Raw genomic sequence first — 25,530 nt, 5'->3', positions numbered from 1 at the left:
TTTGGTATTCTCAATATTTCTGTACGTCTATCCATACAGATAATCGAAGCTTTCAAAATTTGGTGTTGTAGAAGAATATTGTGCATACTGTAAACAGCAAAACAAAAAAGCTGAGGATGAAGTGGTGTGGGGAAGCTAGTCGACCTGTTAAGGTTTACTGTAGGTAAGATTACTGTAGGTCTTCATATCAGCGAAGTAATGTAATAAAGTGTATGAAGAAGAATATGTAAATACTATCAGACATATAAATACTTTTCTTTGGATAAAAAGACATATGTATTTGTTGACTAATATTTATTTCTAATTATTTGAATTAATCTAATATGTTTCCTCGATCAAGAAACTTTGGACAGACTTATTGTACTTTTCTGGTAATACTTCAGCTAACTCATTCCTTGTTAACCAATTGGGTTTTGACTTCTTATCAGTTTCACCAGATTCATAATTTGCATAGTAGAAGAATACCTGGAAATACAGTCTCAATTAATACATATCAAAATTATACGAACTGTAGTCCATTGCATGGGACAAACTCCCAAAGGAAATACTTAGTGGCCATTAGCTAAATCAATTCTTAGAATTTTCTTACATGCGGGATTAATTTCACAGAGACGGTAACCCTAGCCATGCGCATTGAACAATGAGGAGCGAATATTTTGTTCCTTAGGAGTCTGTATTATTGAATGGTGGAAAAGTAAAATTATACAGAATATAATAACTTTGATGTATGTATAGTGAATGGTTAAGCAAGTCTTATATAAACTAATAGTGATAATAATAAAATAATAGCTTGTTTTGAATACTTAAATAAGAATTAGATATATTGACATCAATAATATCTATCAAACTAGAAGGGTTTACCTTACATACACATATAAAAAAACTATCATACCTTAGCACCAATTTTGCCATTAACTTCTGAAGGATATTTATATTTATAGAAACCACTTGGAGCATTTGATAGAAATTTTACTTTAATGTCAGAACCACAGTGCTCTGAAAGGGTACGTTCAGCTGTCTGAAATAAAAAACAGGTATATGAATTTTTAAGAATCTAGCTGCAAGCCATGTGTTTCCAATCAATTTAAAATTAATAGAAAGTAATTATTAAGGTATTTTAAAATAATAACACCATTATCAAAATAATATTACCTGTCTTAAAGTCTCTCCTTCTGTCCATACTCCGTGAGGTAGAATAGTTTTGATATCATTCCCTAATTTGACTTGAGTTACAAGCACCAGATGCCTTTGAAGAAATCTATCATGAGTACTTTTATCGCCTTTTTTATCTGCTTCTGCAATCGTTATTAAAAAGGTACATGAAATTCCTGCTTAATACATCAATTGTCTTAATTAAAAGCACATACAACAACAAAGCACACCTTATTTCATTATTTTATATCATATAACTGTTTTTAAAATGTAGCATGCATCTTCTGGTATAAGTTTTATGTATCATTTATTAAAATTTAAATATTGATTTTACCAAGAAACTACTATACTAAAAAAGAAGGAAATTCAATAGGGAAATGACATGATAAATTATTCAGATTGTAACCAATTATATGCCGCATGAAACTAAATTACTACTACTACCACTACTAAACAAACTATAGATCAAAAAATAACTTAACTTAAATATTTAGACAAGGTTTTCTAAATACCTGTTTCAATATTGGCAAATTTAAATCTATCAAACTCTTCCTTAGATGCATCTTCAAAATCCTGAGCTGTTATTTTACTGACAATATCCAAATCAACATCTGCCGAGTCATTTTTAAGGAGTTCTGCTTGTACTCTGAAATAGATTTTTTATTGTAAATTTTAATCCATTCATATTTATGATCACTTATATTAATTTTGTTTTTAAATTACTTGTCATTTTCTTTTCTGATTTCGTGGTTTGATTTAAGACTTTTTTCGATTTCAATTGTCCCCAGCATGTTTTTGAACTTTTTTTGAATATCGTTGAGTGGTGGGGTAACTACCGGTAGCCTTTCGACACATACTCCTGCTACTATATCCCAAGAGGATTTATCTGCGAACAACATTCAGATATATTTTAACATTACTTTTGTCGCTTAATTACACAGAAAATATAACAATATTAACATTACCTCGAACCAATATTCTATGACTTAAACAGATTTCCGAAAGAAATAGTTTTCTTAAAAACATCTTAATATATACGGAAATTGCTTAATTTCGTATTGCTATCTTAACCTATATATTTAATATTGTTATGAAAAAATTAGAAAAAAATTTAGAGAATTATAATGACATTGACATCTGACAAAATTGACATAAGATTCAAGAATTGCTAGAATTGAAAATATTACACATATATCGTAGAATAACATATTCTCTCAGAAACTCAGTCTTATCATTTAACTCATATTTTATAATTATTTTAAATTTACTGTAGACTTATTTAATTTGACAATAATACAATTATAAAGAAGACGATTAAACCCCATTGTCAGAACTAACAATTACACAAAACAGACATCACATTGGCTCACATCTCTCACACAACACATATACTCTGGCATACTATTATTTTATATTGTGATTTTTTAAGCCAATAGGATTTTATATATTATGAAAATTCAACTAACTTGACGAATTTAAGATTCTTTATATTTTTATGTTATGCGTTGGAAAATATGTCTGTTGACAAACAAATGGACCCCATGATGGTTAGTGACCATGCCCAAAACTTTCGCTAAACATTCGCATTGTGAAAAATATTCACAATACTTTATATCACCAATGCGCTAATGATAAGTCTCTTGGGTCTGTAGTTACACTGATTCGTTTTCAATTAAATATTGCTGCTCGACGGTACAATATCTAATGAGTGAGTAGTAACTATATAGACGGACTTGTACAAAGCCGTGAGAAAGTAAGAAACTACCACAAAAAAAATTTTCATGCCATATTTTAAATAAGGTTATTCATATTACATCGAGTTACGTTGGAATCGTCACTACTATTCGAATGAGTTTGTATTCAATTAATATTAATTATACAATGAAATTCTTTTTTATAAAAGTAACTCTATTGTATATGTCAATAAAAGTAATTATTTTATACGTCGTCTATAGATAATATACAAACTAGTTTTATGCGGCCAAACAGAAAAGGAGACTATTTCAAATAGCAGTACTGATAACTTCTAGCTTGATGTGAAAGCTAACTAATATATTATTCTTGAGTTTCTACGATTCTCAGTCTACCTCAGTTCATATAATTTGTATGTGAAGTTGGACTCAGCTTGTGGGTGATTTTCAATTCATATATACATATATGTAATTTCTTGTCTTTTGATTATTCCAAGCTTACTCGATTAAGATTCGAAGGCTTTACTACGTAAATTTATTTTATAAGAAATATCATTTATGCACAGTCTGAAAAATTATTTTCCTTTTATAATTTATGAAACTTTTCAAAACACTTAATATTATTTAAAATTAATCGATTACATTTAGATTTGCTTAACATAATCGATTTATTTTTAGAACACTGTCAATCTGGCAACATCTTACGATCTTTTCCGGCTCTCTGTGTCACTGAAAGTAAGCTATTTCTATAATCTGAAAGAAAAAATCGAAAAGAATCCTTTAAAAGTTATATTAAATTTTGTGTTGTGATGCAGATTTCAATTAAACTATATACCGCACATAAGTTTTGGGGAATATTTCAATGTTTTGTAATAAAAACAATATTCTCCAATGACAAAATCGGATAGGTTATGTTGATCTATGTTTTATATTTTTAGGCCTCAGCATGAAGCAAATCGTTGCTAATCAAAAAGTGAAAATCCCTGAGGGGTTGACTGTTCATGTGAAATCAAGACTAGTGACAGTGAAAGGTCCCCGAGGAGTGCTGAAAAGAAACTTTAAACATTTAGCTGTGGACATTCGCATGGTAAACCCTCGGTTATTGAAAGTGGAAAAATGGTTCGGATCCAAGAAGGAACTTGCTGCAGTAAGAACAGTATGTTCCCACGTTGAGAACATGATTAAAGGTACGTAGTGTAGAATTTGTTTTTAATTTAGCCTCAAATTTTAAAGTTCCCTTAACTTGAATTTAATCTAACATATAGAACATTAAAATGTCTTGTTATAATCAGCTTGTCTTTTTTAATATTTTGTTCTGTATTCCTTCAGTGATATGATCTGAAGATGAATTAGAATTAGGTTATAAATTGTATATTAAGCTATTTACAAGTAACTAAAATAAGAATATTATAGTTGTTTAAAAGCAATCACTGCTACGAATTTTCACTTAATTATTACAATAGTGTTTACTGTATGTACACAATCATTTGAAAGTGATCAAAGTTATTGCAACTCCTTACCATATCTATTTCTCTTTGCAGGTGTCACTAAGGGATTCCAGTACAAAATGCGTGCTGTATATGCCCATTTCCCCATTAACTGTGTCACCACTGAAAACAATTCAGTTATCGAAATCCGTAACTTCCTTGGAGAGAAGTATATCAGGAGGGTAAAGATGGCTCCAGGTGTTACTGTTGTCAACTCTCCGAAACAGAAAGATGAACTTATCATTGAAGGTAACTCACTCGAAGATGTTTCTAGCTCAGCAGCACTCATTCAACAATCCACAACTGTCAAAAATAAGGACATCAGAAAGTTCTTGGACGGTCTATACGTGTCCGAGAAGACTACTGTTGTAATGGATGAGATATAAGATCATTAAAGTTTTAAGCTGAACAAATTGTTTTATTTACAAATTATATTTTGATTCCAATAATAGATTTCTACTTAATGTTATTAGTTAATTCAATAATGATTTTATAATTGAAATATTTACTATATTATTAGTGTTTCATGTGGAAAGAATGTTTTTATTCAATATATCCTATTCAAAGGAGTAATGATAGCCAAGCTTAAGAATTGTGCATGTGACAGATTTACATCTATGTTTTGTTTCAACTGTATTACTGTTAACACTGTTATGTCTCTGAAGCAAGTATTGATGTGTCAGTTGCTTGTCTTACTTTTACACTTACAAGTCTTCTGTCATGTAGGGTTGCTGTTGTTATTGCAATATGAGGTGAGGGAGAGTAGTGTACATTAGACTTAGCATACATTGTGTGCTAATCTATTTAAAATTATATTATTTGTTTGTTTTATTTAATGTGCTTGTCCAAATAATTAAAAAAAATATTTTTCTACAATAATTCTTAAGAATTAATCCAATTATCAACTTCTGAAATGTGTATGGAAATAATCAAAAAATGAAGTAACAGTTTTGAGTAGTTCTTATAAAACTTATTAAAAAAATGAATCCTCAAATAAGCTTAATGCTACTTACCAATCTTTTATATTTTTATGAAGCTTTCAGGACTCTTAACAACATAATTTGTAATGATATATTTTTTTAATAAGCTAAATAATAGACACGAAATAAATTATTATTTGACTTAAAAACTTTATTCATTTGTTTAGTTTAAATCATAATAAACAATTATTATTTATGACGAATAATTACGACAGTAAACATTCCGTGCCTTGAATTTCATGTAAAGCAGTTGGGCTTGCGCTCCTTCCAGTTGTATCGGATTTGTCGTCCTACCAAGTAAAGATCTTGCTATTAGGACTCACGGATTCCGGGCCAAACAAAATTTTAGAGAGTAAATAAGTTTTTGACTGTCTGGCAAAACTGAGCAATAATAATAATTAGTAGTTACGTTATGTACTCTATATTTCGCTACAAACCTAGTCTTAAAGAATCCGTCAGTAGTTAAAATAAATATTATCCAACTAGGACCTTAGATTGAATTCGAAACTGGACTTTTTAATAGTAATGACACAATACCTAAAAAGTACTTTGTCAGATTTTGTTTTTATATCCCAGATTTTTCCCTATATAGGTGTGCTCGCGACGGAAGGTACCGCGAATGCGTTTAATCGACACGATCCTGCATCCGTGTCTAGGACGGCCATTAGTGGATTTAGTGGGTAGGATTCCACATAACCTGGTCTCCCCCCGCTGTGTCAATAACATTTCCTGCGAAAATGAACTAGGTCAGGAGAACATCAGAATGTCTTAACAAGTGCTTTCTTATTTTATGTCTATCACCGCTCTTCACTAATATCAGTGAGTTTGAGTTGAGTTTCGTTGTCCACTGTTTGCGTGGCATGGCCCTTTTTCTCAGGAACTCCAACTATACCTGTACATATCGTTGAAATTTAAATACTGTGTCTGCGGTCTCTTGGTGCTGTGAACAAATCTAACCTCTGAATCTACGCAATCAAAAGATAAATATTTAAGTCGTCGTATTTCCCATATATGTATTTGCAAAGGGAATCGACACCTTTAGGGTACATCCCGTTGACTTAGAATCATAAGATTTGCCAAGAAGTAAATATCTTTTAGCACAAGTAGAGAAAAAATCCAAAACCATTAACTTTGTTGAAACATCAGTGTTTGTTTGTCTGTTTTGAGGAACGGAAAGCTCAGTGCGTTAGTCGCATTCATATGAAATCCGCAAAAACCATCAAACGCTTTCAATAATTAAGTAAACTTAATTGATTTATTTAGACCGAAGTCAAAAACAAGAAATAAAAATTCTTAAATAGTTCATAATATGAACTAGCTATTTTATTAGCAAGAACGAGCATTTTTACTTGTTATGTATCATGCCATTTTCACGTAGGGAGCACATCAAAATAAGTATAATCTGGAAAGGAGCAAAAAGATAATATTTGCTGTGTAGTACTATCAATACAGTAGATTTTTTTTATTTTGTACATCATATCGTTAAGTATATAAGGTTAGAGTTAATATTAGGGGATAAAAAAACACTGATTGAATTTTCAACGTAAATAATTTTATTCAAACTAGTCTATTGAACATCACTAACTGATAAACATTGTACATCTGCAAATATGGATTTTGATAATGTTTCAGTTAGATAGGTGTTAAAACATTATTAATACTTACAATTTATTAATATACACAAATTTAACACATTCCATTAATTTAATAGAATACCTACTTAGCACAATAAAATAAATAACTATTAAAACATACTCATTTGTTAATAAATCAGTGTAAAAACTTAATTATAACTTGACAGGTATACACATTGATTAAGAATTTATATTCAAAATAATATATTCAATAAATTGACTTTCATAACTTATTGTTGTATGTTTTACATACAGTGATTAAAATGTTTATTTATTTACAAAGATCTTGAAGTAAACTACAACGACGAAGACACATTCATACATTTGTTAAGTAGTTATTTGTCAATTTTCCATGCAACAAATTGCTGAATATCTTTGGTAGTATGAAAGTACGCACAAAACAATGATTGTCATATAAGTAAAAAGGAAGTTTGTCGCGATTTCATTAATTAAAAATCAATGAATATTTGTCATGCAAATTAATATTTTCTAAATCGCGTTAACATGGCATTATTATAAAGTAAAAATAATATTATACTATTATTTTAATAATTTAAGTACAAGCGATAGTAATCAATTGTAATATTTTTAAAAATACTCATTGCACTTATCAATAAACGAGTTTGGTGTTCAAAGATTATCTTAAGTAGAAAGTGCTCGCGTATTTTGCCATATTTGCAGATGGGCATACTATTGTTAAATAAAATTCTCAGTAAATTAATGTCAAACACGATTGGTGAGACATTTCACGCCGTATAACACAATTTCTTACTATAAAAATGATCAACAAACAACTTCGCACCTCGTCTAAGTAAGTGTTAAAGGGACTTCGGTATGCACAATGTCATGAGATTCAATGGCTACATTACAGATTGCTGCTTGAGCAAATAATTCTGGTTATATACTTCTTAGCCTAGCCATGCAGGACGCGTGAGGTGGGTTCGACTATAGTATCATAATAATCTTTATAACTAATATATATAATGTCATATTTTACTGTATCATCCAGTGCACATTTTTTTTATTCGATAATGATATTTTATTATCTGTGTACATAATAAAGATATTAATATATTATTTGATAATGCTGGCGAAAATTCACAATTTACTCTAGCAATCTGAGTTAACAAATTAACATGAACAATATCATTTTTAATTTCTACAATATACAATTCATTTACATTAAATTGAAGCATATAATTTGTTTTGTCAATAAATATTTTTATTACACCATGCAAACATACTATTTGATGAAATATAAACGCTAGATTAATGATTAGCACAATAAACACAAGCATAATATTCTACGGTGAAAGCTTTGTATTATAAAACTGTTATCACGTTAAATTGCTGGAACCGTTTCTGGAGATGTAATTTATACTACGATTATTGATAGAAGGTCTATCCAGCGATTTTTATAAATTTTTTTCGTTATATCAACAGATTTTAAAAATACGTGACTATCTATAGCGCTTCGATCCTAAGAAACGATATATTGCTTAGATGAGACGAGTATCGACCTCGGCTTTTATATTGCTTCACTCGTTCCACGGCTAATACCCGATCACGAAGTTTAGGAGATTCTAAATACATTGAACGTATTGCTTTTAACTAATCGATAATCTACGTACCAAAGCGGACGAACGAGTCGGTATCAGAACTTCGTCAATTTTTGTCATAACTAATTAATATATAAATTTATTAAAATCTCTGTTATCATCGTATGCCTCAGGAAAAGGTCAAGTTTGAAGGAAATAAATAAGGGATAATCTAAAGTTTCACATTACGGTCTTCGGCCTAGTTTCTGTGCAATACCCTAAACGGTAAAGGAATTAGAGTCAAACAGTGCGTGTATGGCACGTGCGGCTCACAGCGGGTCGCGGCGCGGCACCCACACGGCCGGCCCGCTCTCCGCTGTGATCACCGCCTTCACCTTCGCGTATATCTCCTCCGGCGTGTCGCCCGTCACCACAGCTGAAACAGGCCGTACGTTAGTAAATAGCAACCTCAATGCTCGTTTTGCACCTCTCATCTATATTTAATATAAATAGTAGTCACCTATTGTTTTTCATGCCTAGTAAAAATATAAGTTATATTTATTCGAATGATATCAAGAATTAGGCTCAGCTGCACAAGCATTTTTCAAATTTGCCAAGACTAGTAATGTCATTGGCAGTATGAACTATTAATTATTAATATGTATTTGTAACACATAATTATTTTGTATAAGTTTTATCTTCCTGTATTCCTTCTCTTTATAAACTTTAACTATGGCAAATCTCACAATTCTCCGTTCAGGCAATGTCCTTTGAAGATGTTAATTAATACTTTATTGCATTCCAAGCCCTAGCACCAAGTAAGATGTATAAAAATTCATGCTTTACCAGTAAAATATTCGGCGAATTCTTGCTCCATCTTTAGAGCGCGTTCGTACGTTTTCTTCGCTTGATCTTCGGTCATTCGCTTCGTCATTTCCCTACATAGACAAAAAACATAATTGTATAATTATTTTAAATATGTTTTTGATTTACAATGATAACTGCTATGAAGGTTCTACTTACATAATAGACTCTACACTCTTTGGTTTAATAAATATGGCAATGGGATAGAGTTGTGCAACTTGTAACCTCTTAATAGCGTTTCCGCTTACATCCAAAATGCAATGTTTGCCCTGAAAATGAAGCAAGTATTTTAATTATTTTTTGTAACAAATAACTTGTGTTGTTGTTGTTATGGGAGATTTAACGTGACGTACTTTCTCGGCCACTTCCCGTACGGAGGCCACGGATGTGCCGTACAGGTTGTCGTTGTACTGGCCCGCTTCTATGAACAGGTGGTTCTGTATGTCGCGCTCCATCTGTTCGCGGCTGCCCACGAAGTGGTAGTCGCGACCGTCTACTTCGTAGTCGCGCCGCGGCCGGGTCGTATCTGTTGGTAGTAGCCAATGTAATTGTTAAAAATTATATCTTTGTATGTTATATTTTAATCTTACTATACACATACATTTTTGTATAATAAATTATTGTTATTATATTGTTATCATGGAAATATAATAAAACAAAATACACTTGTACACAATATTGCTTCTACATATTTAGCACCTACTAAGGATTTGATGCCCAAATCCGCACCAACACTGCAACGGACTTGTAGTCTGAACACTTTTGATTTGAAAATTATTACATAGACAGAAAAAAAAGCTCCACATTAAGGGGACTACATGAGCTAAATGCTAGTTTTATAATGCAACAAAGTATATGATTCAATGCACTAAACCAAATTAAAACGAAAAATTGGTACGATAGAAAAAAATCACAAAGTTACCTCTAAAAAAATCTTTTAACAAATAATAACTATGCTTATATACATTCAATAATTTTGGTTTTTTGTCAGATTATTCTACAAGCAATATACTTCTGTACCTCTGCGTCACTTTTTTAGTAAATCAATAGATTTTTTTTAAAATCAGATATTCTTATTTTCGAACAAAATGCGTACGCATATGTGCGTAAACGCCGTGTCCAGACATTGCCGGCCGAGGCCTGATGCTATACAGACGTGACGATCTTTTCGCTGCATCATTACGTTACGAGGTATTTTTTTGTAATTTTAATTGTTTCATGTTTTCTTGTAATAAATATTATTCTTTCTTGTAAATAAATATATTAAGTTAAAATAGTGTAGTAATTAGGCATTTGTTTTTTATTATATTATTTGCTATAATTTTTAATTGTGTAAATATGGGAAATTAAGTGAAGCGCGTAAGGAAAACTAAAAAACGTTTATATAAATTAAGCGCCGAACATACGTATGAACGATATTAAAAGGTAAGAGTATTTTATTAGTAAACATATTTTTTTTTTATAAATTTTATAATTTTTTTGAAAACATTTATTAGAAAAAATGTGCAATCAGTTCGCATAGAATCAGATTTTTCGAGGTATTCTTTTAATATTACAATAGAGTATTTGGTGAAAGTAAGGAAAAACTCAAATGAAGGTGACTACATTCGATCCCCATGAACTCGAAGCAATTTGATATTTTTCATTAAAAGTACTATGGGGCATATTTAGATACATGTTTTTTTTAAATACATACTTTTATAATTAATAAAAATATAATTACTAACATAATTTTATTTTTCTCAGAATAAAGAAAGTCGAAAACAATAGACGACTTTTTTTTCTAGTAAATGATTAGATGTTTTTTTTTATTGAATACATGTTTTTTTTTTTATATTGAATATATATTTTTTCTTTGTAAACCAATATTAATAAAACGAACAAACACTACGCTATATATTACCCCACGGTCACTACACTACAGATTTCGAACACTTACGATTTTATTATATAAATAGATTATCAAACTTTTATAAAATGTTAAAAATTGGTATGTTTTAATATTTAGTATAAGAAATAATTGTAATAAGTATAATAATATAAATAAAAGTAAAATAGGTTAAAACTAACTGTCTATTTTATTGTATACAAAATATAAATAAAATTATTGTATAATCAGTTTTATTTTATAATCATTTCTTAACTAACATCGAAAGAAATAAAAACAATTCTGTTGTCCTATCTATTTTTATGAAATGGCTATGGCTTGGCGCCATCTATTAGAATATTTGGGCGTAACCTCGTTACCTCGCTTAACCATTAGTTCACGGGCTTGCCGTTTTTGTCGATTTTGTAAGTGTGTGCGTGCGATTCTCAAGGGCACTTAGATCTTGTAGTCCTCTTAAGAGGTCGATTTGATACCAATTGAGGTGTATTGTGTATTTAAATAACATTTTTTTAAGAGACAAATATGGTAAAGCAGTAAGATACTAGATAATAATACTTATATAAAGTAAAATCTTTTCAAACCATAACGTAATATATAATATGAAACCGTAGATATATTAATTATTAACTTAATTTTATTCAATGAATACAGTTACGTTACTCACGAGGTACGCAGCTTCCAAACTTGTCAGGGAACTCTGATATAAGATCATCATTGATCCTGTCTTTGAGCGGACCCAATATTATAACTGGTCTCGTGTAACTAATAGTTAACTGTTGAACTGTTTCGTATGACAAAACGGCTTCGTCCTGACCTGAAAACATAAAATGAATAATATAAAACCTCTTTCTTTACATTATTTCTCTGCAAACTAATGAAATATTTACTGAATGTATTATTAACAATTTACCTTTGGATTGTATGGATAAGGATTACAATTTTAAATTGAGCATATTTTTAAAGCGTCTAACCTATTCGAATAAGAACTCTAGCAAATTTTCTTTACATTTTAAATATACAATATTTTCAATGATAATCTGATTTTATACATCTTTGGATTAATCGTGCGAACGTGCTCTATGATTAATTGCTATACAACGTTACTAACAATATTATGTGCAGTATTTATTATAAACTAAATCAGATAATTTTCATAACTAATTTCAGTGCTAATACAAAAAAGCAAAATAAAGTTGCGATTTAATCATTATTGGTACTGTCAAGGAAAACACAAATAATGATTAAACTGCATGCCTTTTTTCTTAGCATTATTCTATACAATCTAAGTAATATTACTTTACTATATTAAAATATAAACTAGAATACAACTAACTACGGATAATCTCCATATCAGTATAAAATACCAAAGTTATTACAAATTATATTTTGCATATTGTCTCCGGTTTTTCGCGTTCCTTACCTTATCTGAGGTAAAATGGTTTTGTTTTAATGTACAAAAAATGTTTGTCATTGAAATAATGTAATCATAACATAAGACGAATCAGCGAATAAAAGACATGCTTTACAAAATGATGGCAACTATATAAACCATTTTCGTATCGGCCAGAATTAAAAAAATATTAAGTATTATTATCATATGGGGTGATACAGTACAGGTTACTCCTAATAAATATGAAATACGTAATATTATTAATTCTGGCTCGAGCTTCCTGCATAGTTAAGCATGTTTCACACCACTGAAATACAACCTGAAACTAATAGGCTAAAAAATATATTTATAGCGTATCTATACATCAGAAGCGACACAAAATCTAAGTTCTGAAATAAACCAACACAATAAATCTGAAGATTCATTCTTAAGCCCGAATGGTGTTTGTCGGTAGGTCGATACATTATTGTGGTCATGCTCGTGACGTATGTATGTCTAAGGCAAAGCGCGTATAGTCGTGCGAACATGCGCGGCGCCTCAAGCATCAAGTAGTGTGATAGAGGCGGCTCTAGTGTCCTCGTGTGCTTCCAGTGGCCCACTCTCCCTTCACAAGTTAATAATGACATATTTAAAGTTTACGCCGGCGACCCGTCGTTAAGACTAGAGAGCGCGACGTCACATCTATTTGTGAGTGAAAAAAACTTTCGTGGGTTCGATGGATATATTCGTGTGCGAAGAGGCTATTAGATTCGTCGCGTTGTATGAATTAGAAAAAAAAAAAAACTAAACATAAAAATATGACAAATAATATAAAAAGTCGAGTGTTATTGAAATGAAAACTACATTTCTAATTGATGATCATAACCAGAATGCGGCAGAATGCGGGAGGTAAGGTATCGACTACGGCACTCGCAAGCTACGCCTCACTCCCAAAACTTACTCTCGTCCTCGAGATATATGAGCGTTATCTCCTCCATCATGGGAAGTTCCACTCGGTACAAGATTTCCCCTACACGTAGAAAAATTCACGTTACATACATATTGGAAAATATTCTGTACTTCAAATGGTCCGTGTCATGGAGAAGATAATTGTTGACTGATTTGTTTCATATAACGATCATTCGGATTTGTAAATTTTGAAATTAATAATCAAAGCTCCCGATAGTACTCGTGAGGTTTTAGCGTAATTACATACGTCGGTCTACTTGATGAGCAGCTCACGTAACACAAAGGGTAAACAAAAAATAATGTAGGTATATAAGATACGATGGTGGGTGCGACACGTTCGCTCCGGTCAGGCAACTAGAAGCACAGGACGGCGGCCGAACGTGTGTCAAACCAAACCGTGTGCTCGCTGCACTACACACCTAGCGACATGGAACCGACATGTCCAGACATCACACAACCGTACCATAAATTTGATAACAATACATTGGTAAACGTTCTAATTGGCATTTTTTGACAAGTCATATTAAGAAAGAATTATAATTTTGATAAAAACAAAATAATGACTACGAGTGTAATGTTGACATACGATTTATTACAATTAAAAGTAATTGGATTTTAATTAGGTTTATTGAACGGTTATGTGACTTAAGACATTTTCAGATTTGTAACAATCAATAATTCTAACCACAAATTAGTGTGTATTATAATTTTCTCGCGTCCGGTACGCCATTTCGTGAAGCAACAATCATATTACGCATTTACCTACTCCAAATTATATTACTAAAATTACTATAATTAATTATGAAGCATTATCATGCCTTCCATGGACACTACAAGCGTTAATTTACTCACACCGATTCAATTTAAATAACATTAAAGTAGTAGAAAATCAATTCACTAAATACATCCTAAATATCGATCGATATATTTGATTCCATAAATTCGTAGGTCGACATAAAATATTGAATATATTTTGTCTGTTGAATCTTTGGCGATTCGACGATCGATATAAAAATATTATTATCTGCAGTGACAATACAACATAATAATTACCCTACAAACGAAAAAATCCCGAGCACGATCTTGCCTTTTACCAAAGTTGGAAGGACATTTTAAAATATGTACGTAATATAATTAGAAGAACTTCATGTATAGACAATGCGTCATTTTTAACAGTTAGAAAAAGCACACAGCTCCAATTAAAACATTTTTATAGTGATAACATTAGCAGCCGAATGAAAAGTTGCGTACACTATCGTCGAAATCTTATCGATCTTGTGCCCTTTAGTCGGGATATCGTGAGTTTACATTTATAATAGTCAATAAACAAGCTGTCATCGTGGAAAAAAGTACTCAGTTAAAGGCTTATTCATAATTTTAGCTGCACACTTTTTTCTTCTTAATAATAAAGATTTTGCGATAAATGTGTGTTGTATGATGGTAACGCGGACGACTTGTATTAAGCGTCGCAACCGTTTGAAATATATTTTATTATTTATTTATCGGTTTTTCTTTATAATTACACATTATTTCACAACATTAAATAAATATTTAGGGTACAAGTAGCATTTCTGTAAAATTATGAGAATGGATGTCTGATTATTAAAAATAATAACGATAATAGTATGTGCTTGTAACCATTTCGAGATCGATAAGACAACGTACGGGCATAATGACCTAAATACGAACAGCGGAATAGCGAAAATAATATTGATAGTAATGAAGGGTATATTGTGCACTCACCGTCTGCGTTAGTGTCCTCTTGTGTGTAACAAAGCATGAAAGCTGTAACAAAATTGTATATTACAACTTTTATATGACTCCGCACACCATGAAGGTGAAGCTTAGAAAGTTTTCGATCCTTTAGTAGAGACACATGTATTCCAGCAATGTTATTACCTCTATCACATAGAGAATAGACTGAGCAGTACTCTCACAAATATGCAATATCTTTAGAAAGAGACAAAGCACAAAAACAAGACAGTACGACCAATCAGTCAGTCTTCTTGGTACAAGTCTGTTATGTCAAAAGGGCAGTTACTGAGAGAATAGTAAAGTAATTAACTCACAGACGAGAACCGCTTAGTCCATTTTCTATCTTTAATAGCTATAAAACAGTTTCGGTGTGACTTATGGCTGTGTAACTGTTATATTTCAATGATATTTTACCTCTTGACACGATAAATTAGTCAGATTATGTTTGGTGCATTTATTTTTACACATAATTATAAACATATTTTTTTTTAATTTTATATATATATATAAGACGAATAAATATCAAATATCCGGTTGTGGAATAAAATATTCCAAAAATATACAACTAGCATTGATCCCATGTGACGTGAGTGAATAGGGTAAAAGCATTTTGTGGAAGGGTGAAAGAGAACACAGAGAGAGAGAGAGAGGACTATATATTGTATTATTCTTACTATTTGTAAGACATACTAAGATTCATGAAGATGGAAAAACTGAACAAAGTTATCATAGACGAAAAAATCAAATCTGCATCCTCTTAAGAATAACAAAAGTTGTTACTAAACTAGTTTAGACATTAAATGTAATTGTAGTATAGTATGATTAATTATTATTCAATCAATCAATCAAAAGCCAATCGTTGTCCACTGCTGAACATAGGCCTCTCCCAAGGTGCGCCAAAGCTCCCGGTCCTCCGCCTTCCGCATCCAGTCGGTCCCCGCCACCTTCATGAGGTCATCGGTCCACCTGGCTGGAGGGCGCCCTACGCTGCGTTTGCCGATTCGCGGTCTCCACTCTAGGACTCGTCTGCTCCAACGGCCATCGGTCCTACGACATACGTGACCAGCCCACTGCCACTTCAGCCTGCTAATTTTGCAAGCTATGTCGGTGACTCCGGTTCTTTTCCGGATAATCTCATTTCTGATCTTATCCTTCAAAGATACTCCGAGCATAGCTCGCTCCATAGCCCGCTGAGCGACTTTGAATTTGTGGACTAGTCCCGCAGTCAGTGTCCACGTTTCGGCACCGTATGTCATGGCAGGTAAGACGCATTGGTTGAAGACTTTCGTCTTCAAACTTTGCGGTATAGACGACGTGAGGACTTGACGAAGGTTGCCAAATGCTGCCCATCCCAAGCGAATTCTTCGATCGGCTTCCTTCTCGAAGTTGTTCCTACCGACTTGAATGACCTGTCCTAGGTAGGTATATTCACTGACAACTTCGAGAGGTTTCCCTTCGACGTATATCGGCCCCGGCACGACATGCCTATTGAACATGACCTTGGTCTTGTCCAAGTTCATACCGAGACCGACACGCCGGGAAGAATCGCTTAGGCTACGCAGCATTTCGGTTAGCTGTTCCAGCGACTCTGCTATGATGACGATATCGTCGGCAAATCGAAGGTGTGAGATGCACTCGCCGTTTACATTGACTCCATATCCAGTCCAATCCAGCGTCTTGAAGACGTCTTCCAACGCGTTGGTGAACAGTTTCGGGGATATTACATCCCCCTGTCTCACCCCTCTGCGCAGTTGGATCGCCTTCGTCTTACAGTCCTGGATGTGGACAGTCATTGTAGCGGCGTTGTACAGACACCTCAGTACCTCGATATATCTCCAATCGATATGACATCTCTGCAATGAGTCGAGCACTGCCCAGGTTTCGATGGAGTCAAAGGCTTTCTCGTAATCCACAAAAGCCATACACAGCGGCTGATTGTACTCTTCGGTCTTCTGCACAATCTGCCGAACAGTATGGATGTGGTCTACGGTGCTGTAGCCTGATCGAAAGCCGGCTTGCTCTGGGGGCTGGAACTCGTCAAGTCGTCTGGCGAGACGGTTCGTGACGACTCTTGAGAACAGCTTATACACGTGACTCAGGAGGGAGATTGGTCTGTAGTTCTTCAAGAGGGTTTTATCACCTTTTTTGAAGAACAGTACCACCTCACTCCCGCTCCACGTTTCCGGGGTCTTGCCATGTTGGATGACGGAATTAAAGAGGCTTGCTAGCTCTTTCAGGACCGGAGTCCCGCCTGCCTTAAGCAACTCTGTTGTGATTCCGTCATCTCCCGGAGCTTTGTTGTTTTTAAGCTGTTCTAGAGCCGCCCTAATCTCGCCTTGGTCAACGACCGGGAGCTCCTCGGAATAATGGCGCGTAAGAGGGGCGCGCTGGTCATCAATACTGATTCCCACAGGTTTATCCGATCTTGAAGAGAACAACTGCCCATAAAACCTCTCTACTTCTCCGACGATCTCAGGCCTTGAGGTAACGACCTTACCATTTTCAGTTTTAAGTTTCGTCAGACGCGGCCTCCCAAACTTGCGAGCGAATACTTTCGATCCCCGATTTTGCTCAATCGCAGCCTTGATGGCGCGGGTATTGGAGCATCGGAGATCGCGCCGCGTCAGCGTTTTTATTGTTCGGTTTAAGGCCTTATCTGACAAAAACGATGGTAGTTCTCGTCGTTTCCTCATGAGCTCGAGTGTCTCAGCAGAGAGTTTTGGTGCGCTGTCTCTTTTCTGTGGCGGAAAACACTTGCGGGATGTGTTTTGCAGTATTTTGACCAGCGTGTCGGTTTTCTCATCAATACTGCTTACGGTTTCCAACGCGGTGAACTGATTTTGAAGCTCCATTTGGAACTTTTCGGAGCCTTGAGCAGCCTGGAGCATGGTAGGTCGGAGAGTGGACCTCATCATTCGCGATCTTTCGGCTTTAAAGTCGATATCTAGAGTGCCTCTAACCAAGCGGTGATCACTACCGGTATTAAACCTGTTGATCACTGAGACATCTCTAAATATGTGCCTTTTATTCGAAATGATAAAGTCTATCTCGTTCCTTGTCACGTTATCGGGGCTTCGCCAGGTCCACTTCCTCTGGGGCTTCTTTTCAAAGAAAGAATTCATCAAAAAGAGCCCCTGCGCTTCGAGAAAGTTTACCAGCATTTGCCCCCTGTGATTTCTGCAGCCCAAGCCGTAAGGTCCGACTTTCGATTCACCTCTATCTTGTACTCCCACTTTAGCATTAAAGTCTCCCATAACAACATTGCAGTGGGCCTTCGAGGTGTTGTTGAGGGCCTTTGCAATGTCCTCGTACATCGCTTCTACCACATCATCAGAGTATGCCGAAGTTGGCGCATATACCTGTACGACCTTCAGGGAGAACCTGTCGGAAAGTTTTAGGACAAGGTACGCTACCCGGTTCGACACACTACTGATTTCTACAATGCTGCTAATGAGATCCTTTTTGACCAGAAAAAAAACCGACACCACCCTGGGAGAGTTTATCACCTTCGCGGAAGTAGAGTAAGTTACCGGACTCTAGAGTTATCGTGTCCTCCCCCTGTCTTCGGACTTCAGATAACCCCAGTATATGCCAGTTTATATGACTTAACTCTACTTCTAATTCGGCGAGGTGATGGTCCAGCCTTATCGAGCGTCCATTATACGTTGCCATATGTAGTCGTCTTTTATGGTAGCCTGCCATGAACCGGTGATTCTTTGCACCCCCTGCCCTGCCGATACCGCGACCGCTACCTTGGTCGGGCCAAGCGGGCTTGCCGGTAACTGGGGGCCTTTTTTTAAGTGCATCTACCATTTAGGAGGATTTGCCCATACTCGCCACGCTGGGCAGGCGTGTTGGCGAGCGCAGTAGGGGTTAGTTGTTTACGGGGGAGACGCTGCTGCCCATCCCCCCTTTTCCCCGTCCCTTAGTCGCCTCTTACGACACCCACGGGAAGAGATGGGGGAATGCTATTCTAAGCCCGGCACTCCACGGCATAATTATTATTAATGTGTTAAATTTATTTATTTTAATGACAAGCCTATGTAACATGATACTTTTATATAACAAATATTTGTATTTTGTTATTATGGTTATTCAATGAGTAGCACGTTGCTTTTATAGTTATCATAAAACCTGTGAGTGATATAATTAATCTCTCTTATTGAAAGACTGGTTGTAGTTTGTTTAGTTAAATCGCACTGTGTTTGATTAAAAGAAAGTTTTATACTAAAATTTTTACTAAATACTAATAACACCATTTAAGTAAATAATTATAATTATATACAGTAATTTTAAAATAATACTCTATTGAGATATTTTTATTATTATGCACTAAGCATATCCTATTATATATATTTAAAAAAAAAATATATATTTGCGTTTAATTTTTGTAAATTATACGCAATATCTATGGAGATACTCTGTATAGTTTACGTAGGTCTCCTAAGATTAGCTTGGCGCCAATAAAAAAAATTAAACTATTGTCGATACACTGCTTTGACTTGCATGTCGGAGTCAATTTCAGTTCGGCCAACTTAACTCACAAACTTGATTCGATTATTGGAAACTTAAAATTTGTCTAGGTTCCATTCTGGTTCTTTTTTTAAAAATCGTTAAAATTTCTTAAATCGGTATTACATTGAGAACATAATATGTTAAGGTTTTATCATCTGTTAGTGTTAAATGCTAAATCAAAATAGTGTGTAGACAGAATTGCTTCTAGACCAATTTTCTGCAATTATAGTGCATTTTGAGGCGATTTATTTTTAGTTGACTTATACAAATAATTAACTTATATATCACAAAGCGAATATTACAGCGAATGAATACTTACGCTCTTGGTCCGAGCCATCTTCAGATTTGCCATCCTCTCGGCTCTTCATGAATGGGAATTTCCTGCTAAACGATAATGTTTTCTTTTTCCTTTCTAACGTTGACTGACTCTGAAATTATTATTTATTATTACATTTACATAGATAAAATTAATATGAATTGTTTGCATAATGGATCCGAAATCTGTGTTAAGAAAAATAAACGTTTCCAGAAGAAGACTCAAGATATACAACTGCATGTTCGTGGATCGTTTTTGATGATAGACCTTAGATTTTTTTGTGACACCTCAGTATGTATTAAGTATTTGTGTGATATAACTTAGTATTAGTATGACATTAAAGAATTAGCTTTTATACAATTAAAAGTACAGATTAAAAAATCAAAAATATTCCACCTTCAGAATCATCACATCGACACATGAGACCATTTGGTGCGTCACCAGTTCTTCGGGTCCGAGGTTTGAGCCTTAGATGTAAGCGAGGGAAATGTGTAGTGGTTACCGTGCTGACGGGCGTGCCCTGCCCCTGGAACTTGACCTGGCGGTCCCGCGCGCGCTGCTTGCGCTCCCAGCGCCGCTTGGACGGGATGATGCCGATCGCCTCCGGGTCCGTGCTGTCCAGTCGCCTGGGAAAGACCCGCCATGGTCATTATTCTACTTCGGCAGAGCAGCATACTGCCACTCATTATTAGCCCGACTAAGAGTCGACTAGGGGTAATCTTTTTGCTAAGCGTATTTGAAAAAGCCACACTTTTTTTTTTAGCTCCCTCATCAACAAAATGGATTCCCGAGGAAGTTTGGTATTTGACGTGCCAGAAAAGTTTGTCGATTTAATTGTTCATCCATTAATTCTATGAGAAAAGTTACTCACCTCGCTTGCCACCACTCATCGTCAGAGGCATTAGTGACGTGTAGTATATCACCATAACGGAAGGGAAGGCCTCTGGAAGGCAACCCATCATCTCTAATGGGATCATAGTCGAAAAGTGCTCTGAAATTAAAAGAATTATTTAATTTCAGATTTTCTTAGATCACATCAAAATTATTAAAAAATGAATACCAATTATATGTTCTTATTTTCTTTACCTTACATATAGTGATCGTTTTTGAGATGTCCTTAGTAGTGTGTGATGTTGTTTCAATTCATTGATTCGAGCTTCAAATTTGTTGTATTCCTGTGGCCTGTACACTACAGTCAATTTTACATTCTGACCTGTACTCTGTAAGAAATAAAATAATTTCACATTATATATATATATATATATATATATTTAATTACATTGACAGCTTTATCATTTGTTATCAAGTCTATATAATTCTATAACTATAGTATATAATCTATTGAAAAAATATATTGCTATTACAGTAATAAAATATTATAATCAAACAATTTTAAAATATCTTGATTAAAATCAAAACTTTTTATAGTTTCTCTATTTATAACTTGATAATAATGTTTTTATCAAAGGATATAATTTTTATATTTATTATTATGTTAATATATTCTGTTGTTAATCTTTTTAAACCTTTAGGAAATGGCTGACTAACAATTATAAAAGAGTCATACTTATTGTTAGTAGAAATAGATAATTTGGTGTCAAAAAGTAATCAAGTTGATAATCCCTTTTAATAAATGAATAAATATATATAATTTAGTTTCGACGTACATAGTAAACATAGCCTATTCACACATGAGTAGAATCGATAACTAACCCAAATAAGAGAAGCCGAGATCTTGAACAATCTATATCTACATTCATAAAGCATTCCTGAAAGAAATGCCTTTCGAACTTAAGTATATAAGTGTATGAATGTAAGTAGTTATTTGGAATAGTTTTGTATTATGAATGAATAAATATTTATTAATCAAAATTTGTTCCCATGGAACATGTACATATACAATACTGCTCCCTTTTCAATTGGAATAGGCTATACTTGAACCATCGAAACACATCGAGCAGAATAAGGTGATCTATCCCTACTAATAATAAATGCGAATGTAACTCTGTCTGCTACCTCATCAAGGTTAAATCGATGTACCGATTTTGATTACATTTGTAACGAAGATAGTTTGAGTCCCAGGGACGAATAAGATTAGTTTTTATCACAGAAATCATCCCTTATATGGGTGTGAAAAAGAGTGTGGAATTTTGGTATGGGAAATCATTCATTTCTTAAGTAATTGAAATAAAACTTTTCGCTGATTTAAATGATGTTAAAATTTGTGCATTTTTGAATAAACCGGTTAATTAGAGAATTATTAATTTTTTTAAGGAATTTTGTATATCATATGACATATCTATCACTAAGTGTTTATTTTGTAGTAGATAAATTACTAATAACACTACATGGATGTTGTGTGCTATAAATTTTCGCGAGTAAAACCGCATGTTCCGCTAGTATTTCATAAATAAAATAATCGCAAAAATTATAATTAGATTTTTAGTATTAGCAACATATTCAAATTACAAAATTATTATAAGATAATTATATAATTATTATATTATATAATAATTACGTTATATCCTATCACATAAAAATAATGAAATATAGTACTTACGATATACAATATAGTATCATAATAATAATTATGGTATTGTTATTATTAATATTCTCTACATGGGCTTCCTATATGAGCTTAGCCAAATTTTAATTAAAAGTAGTACATATATAGACATATGAATAATATAGTGACTAATGGGGTTTTTTAATCGACCTGTTACGCAATTCAATCGTTTTATCTCGTCCGTTTGTCAATCACGTATGTATTCATAGCTAGATTTAATCACATCGTTCACGGACATGAAGAGCCTAATTGTTATAAAACGCTGCGTATGTTTCCGACTGGACTAGACACCAATGTAATTAAATTTTTAGATTATATAATTTATGATTTCGTATTGTGTTACTTAATTTTTGTAATTACATTAAATTTTAGTGCATACAATTCTGTTTCATTTAATCATCATCTTATATATTTTTTTTTATGAAATTTGATTTTAATTAATGCCTCGTAGGTGTAGTAGTTATTTTGTAGACCGGAGATAATGGGGTCCGGATTCGAATCGAAATTGTTAAGACTTTCTTTGCAAGTTTACCAATCGCAGTACGCACCTTAAGTGCCTTGGCCGCCTGCTCGTGCGTGGCGTGCGTGATGTCCACGTCGTTGACGGCCAGCAGGCGGTCGCCGCGCCGCAGCCGCGCCGAGCGCTCGGCCGGCCCGCCCGCCAGCAGGAACGACACGTAGATGCCGTGCCCGTCCTCCCCGCCCACGATGTTGAAGCCGAGCCCCTGCGGGCCCTTCTCCAGCTCCACGACGCGGGGCTCCTCGGCGTCCGGCGCGTCCGGCCCGTCCGGTCCGTCCGGTCCGTCCTGCGCGTCCTCGCGCCGCAGCGAGTTGGCCGTGCTCGACGCTGCGAGGATGGCTACGTCACTGTTACTCTCTTTCGTTCTACTGTCTACTGTATTTTATGTATTGTTAAGTTGAATATTATATTTCCTATTTTTACTAATTTGCGTAATGATAGATGGTTACCTCCATCCATAAAAATCGACAAAGATGCTATGTCTGACATACTGCATGTATGTGTAATCTATCATTACTATTAGTGACCACTCGTAAATAATGCCTAACGTAACGTACATGTGAAACGGTAAACAAGTAGTACTCACGGGTGTTGGCCCTGGAGGTGCGCGGCGAGGGCTGCCCGTGGCGCGGGCCGGGCACGAGCACGAGCAGCACGCGCTCGCCCGACGCCTTCAGAGCGCTCACCGCGTCCTCGTGCGTCACATTGTCCAAGTTCACGTCACCTTTCTGCAGGCGAGTTATTAAAATTATATCTTGCTACATTTAAGGATCAAGTTCAGGTATTAGTGTTTCTATTCAACTTACTGATGTATTTTTCACCATTAGCAGCTTGTCGCCGACCCTTAAGCGTCCATCCCGATGCGCGGCCCCGCCGGCCATTATCTTGGTCACGTATATGCCGTTGTCACCCGGTATGTGCTGATTGCCCAGGCCGCCTGCTATGCTAAAGCCTAACCCGGAGCCGCCTTTAACCAACTCTATCTCTACAGCTTCCTCCTTGTTTGATATTTGAGAAACACTTAATGTGTTTTCTCCCGTTTGCCGACGTCTTATTTTCTGCAACGAAAACATATGCCTCAGAAATATGAATATTTTTGATTATATGACATATTATGTATGATGCTTACCAGTCTTACTGTGCTTCCTGCCTTTTTTAACGCGTCGACTGCCTCAGCGTGTGATACATTCTCGACGGATGTGTCGTTAACCTGAATGAAATAGGTCGCATATTAGAATACGTTAATCAAAATATACCTGTAATTTATTGTTACAGTAATAAATTGTTGTATTGTAATTACTAACAGTTAAATGAACATATGCCTAATAATATATATAAATATATATATTATATATAATATAGTGTATGTTGTATAATGGAAAATGCCATGGTACATGTTAATATAATTTTAATCATTTAGCAGTATGAATATGATAATTGTAGTTTTATGAATAAAACTACCTGTAGTATTGCATCATTTATTTGCAACTGACTGGCCGCCGCCGCTCCACCGGGTATAAGTTTTGTGACGTAGATGAGGGGGTCGTCGGCGACGTGAGGGTTGTCCGAGCCGCCGGCGATACTGAACCCGAGCCCAGCGCCGCCCGCGCGAGATAAAACCACAGTTAAGTACAAAAAGCCGTCATCGCCGATAGTGCGCTCCGAACCACCTTCTATTCCATTTATCTGCAACTTTCAACAGCATTCATTTTTAATTTGATTTACTTTTATAATAGTACAAAATTATTGATGTCATTAAATTGGCAGGAACTAATCGAGAGAGAATTATGGTTTCAGGTATATTTTTATAAATAATATATGAACTAAAATAAATTTTAGATATATGTAGACATTACATATTATCGTTTTCGTCAAATTTCTTGTAAGACAAAATATTTAGGTTTACTTTTGATATTATATTTTATTCTGTCACTGTTGATAAAATATTTTATAACATGTATTTTGTTATCATACAAATATCTCAGTACTTCTGTAAAATTTAAAACCACTAAGTGATAAAATTACTTATCTATTATGTAATTGTGAAGTTGAGATAGTCCAGTAAGTAGGATATGGAGACCTTATCCAAGGATTTTAAGTTCTAATCCAAGCATTTTTACAAATATATGTATACAGTAGAATATTAAATGAATCGAAAAATGACTCAATTTATACATAGCAACTTATCCTTATTATATATAATACATTTAAGATATAATTCTTAAACATATTTGTTAATATATATATATATGCATGTGTACTTATTCATGTAAAAAGGTTTTATTT

General features: G+C 34.2%; 3 protein-coding genes across 15 annotated transcripts in view; 1 reads left to right on the top strand and 2 right to left on the bottom strand.

Moving 5' to 3' along the window:
• Positions 1–277: 277 nt before the first annotated feature.
• On the bottom strand, positions 278–2,292 carry LOC125066360 (39S ribosomal protein L46, mitochondrial). Its single transcript, XM_047674417.1, has 6 exons — positions 2,118–2,292; positions 1,876–2,038; positions 1,665–1,798; positions 1,153–1,295; positions 893–1,018; positions 278–465 (listed from the first exon to the last, which is right to left on the bottom strand). Exons 1-6 carry the CDS (start codon positions 2,176–2,178, stop codon positions 319–321), a joined length of 774 nt encoding a protein of 257 aa, XP_047530373.1. The 5' UTR covers positions 2,179–2,292; the 3' UTR covers positions 278–318.
• Positions 2,293–3,526: 1,234 nt separating this feature from the next.
• On the top strand, positions 3,527–4,739 carry LOC125066181 (60S ribosomal protein L9). The gene is made up of 3 exons (XM_047674138.1): positions 3,527–3,578; positions 3,782–4,030; positions 4,385–4,739. Exons 2-3 carry the CDS (start codon positions 3,790–3,792, stop codon positions 4,714–4,716), a joined length of 573 nt encoding a protein of 190 aa, XP_047530094.1. The 5' UTR covers positions 3,527–3,578; positions 3,782–3,789; the 3' UTR covers positions 4,717–4,739.
• Positions 4,740–6,840: 2,101 nt separating this feature from the next.
• The window catches only part of LOC125066620 (disks large 1 tumor suppressor protein), a 38,600-nt gene continuing 19,910 nt past the window's right edge, over positions 6,841–25,530 (bottom strand). For 3 of the 13 annotated variants that reach the window (XM_047674752.1, XM_047674760.1, XM_047674762.1), the window contains 16 exons: positions 24,706–24,930; positions 24,374–24,454; positions 24,051–24,302; positions 23,831–23,972; positions 23,273–23,583; positions 21,245–21,378; positions 21,030–21,149; positions 20,661–20,784; positions 20,162–20,270; positions 15,316–15,357; positions 13,565–13,633; positions 11,899–12,048; positions 9,700–9,872; positions 9,506–9,615; positions 9,329–9,420; positions 6,841–8,918 (listed from right to left, as the gene is read on the bottom strand). In XM_047674752.1, the coding sequence (XP_047530708.1) occupies positions 8,812–8,918; positions 9,329–9,420; positions 9,506–9,615; positions 9,700–9,872; positions 11,899–12,048; positions 13,565–13,633; positions 15,316–15,357; positions 20,162–20,270; positions 20,661–20,784; positions 21,030–21,149; positions 21,245–21,378; positions 23,273–23,583; positions 23,831–23,972; positions 24,051–24,302; positions 24,374–24,454; positions 24,706–24,930 (2,241 nt within the window). In that variant the 3' untranslated portion in view covers positions 6,841–8,811. Of the gene's footprint in view, positions 8,919–9,328; positions 9,421–9,505; positions 9,616–9,699; positions 9,873–11,898; positions 12,049–13,564; positions 13,634–15,315; positions 15,358–20,161; positions 20,271–20,660; positions 20,785–21,029; positions 21,150–21,244; positions 21,379–23,272; positions 23,584–23,830; positions 23,973–24,050; positions 24,303–24,373; positions 24,455–24,705; positions 24,937–25,530 lie in introns of all 13 variants that reach the window. The other 10 variants (XM_047674751.1, XM_047674759.1, XM_047674761.1 and 7 more) reach the window with 6 other exon arrangements.

The sequence above is a fragment of the Vanessa atalanta genome, chromosome 9 (assembly GCF_905147765.1).
Source record: "Vanessa atalanta chromosome 9, ilVanAtal1.2, whole genome shotgun sequence".
Lineage (NCBI taxonomy): Eukaryota > Metazoa > Arthropoda > Insecta > Lepidoptera > Nymphalidae > Vanessa > Vanessa atalanta.
Note: the sequence above shows the minus strand (reverse complement) of the source record. Positions and strands in the feature narration are given on the sequence as shown.

What these genes read in the sequence shown, in the direction of transcription:
- LOC125066360 (XM_047674417.1), bottom strand. Translation starts at nt 2,178, where the DNA reads ATGTTTTTAAGAAAACTATTTCTTTCGGAAATCTGTTTAAGTCATAGA. An exon ending in ATCAGAAAAGAAAATGACAA is followed by an intron (nt 1,799 to 1,875) that starts GTAATTTAAAAA and finishes AATCTATTTCAG; the next exon opens with AGTACAAGCAGAACTCCTTA. An exon ending in ATTTGCCAATATTGAAACAG is followed by an intron (nt 1,296 to 1,664) that starts GTATTTAGAAAA and finishes TAACGATTGCAG; the next exon opens with AAGCAGATAAAAAAGGCGAT.
- LOC125066181 (XM_047674138.1), top strand. Translation starts at nt 3,790, where the DNA reads ATGAAGCAAATCGTTGCTAATCAAAAAGTGAAAATCCCTGAGGGGTTG. An exon ending in CGTTGAGAACATGATTAAAG is followed by an intron (nt 4,031 to 4,384) that starts GTACGTAGTGTA and finishes TTCTCTTTGCAG; the next exon opens with GTGTCACTAAGGGATTCCAG.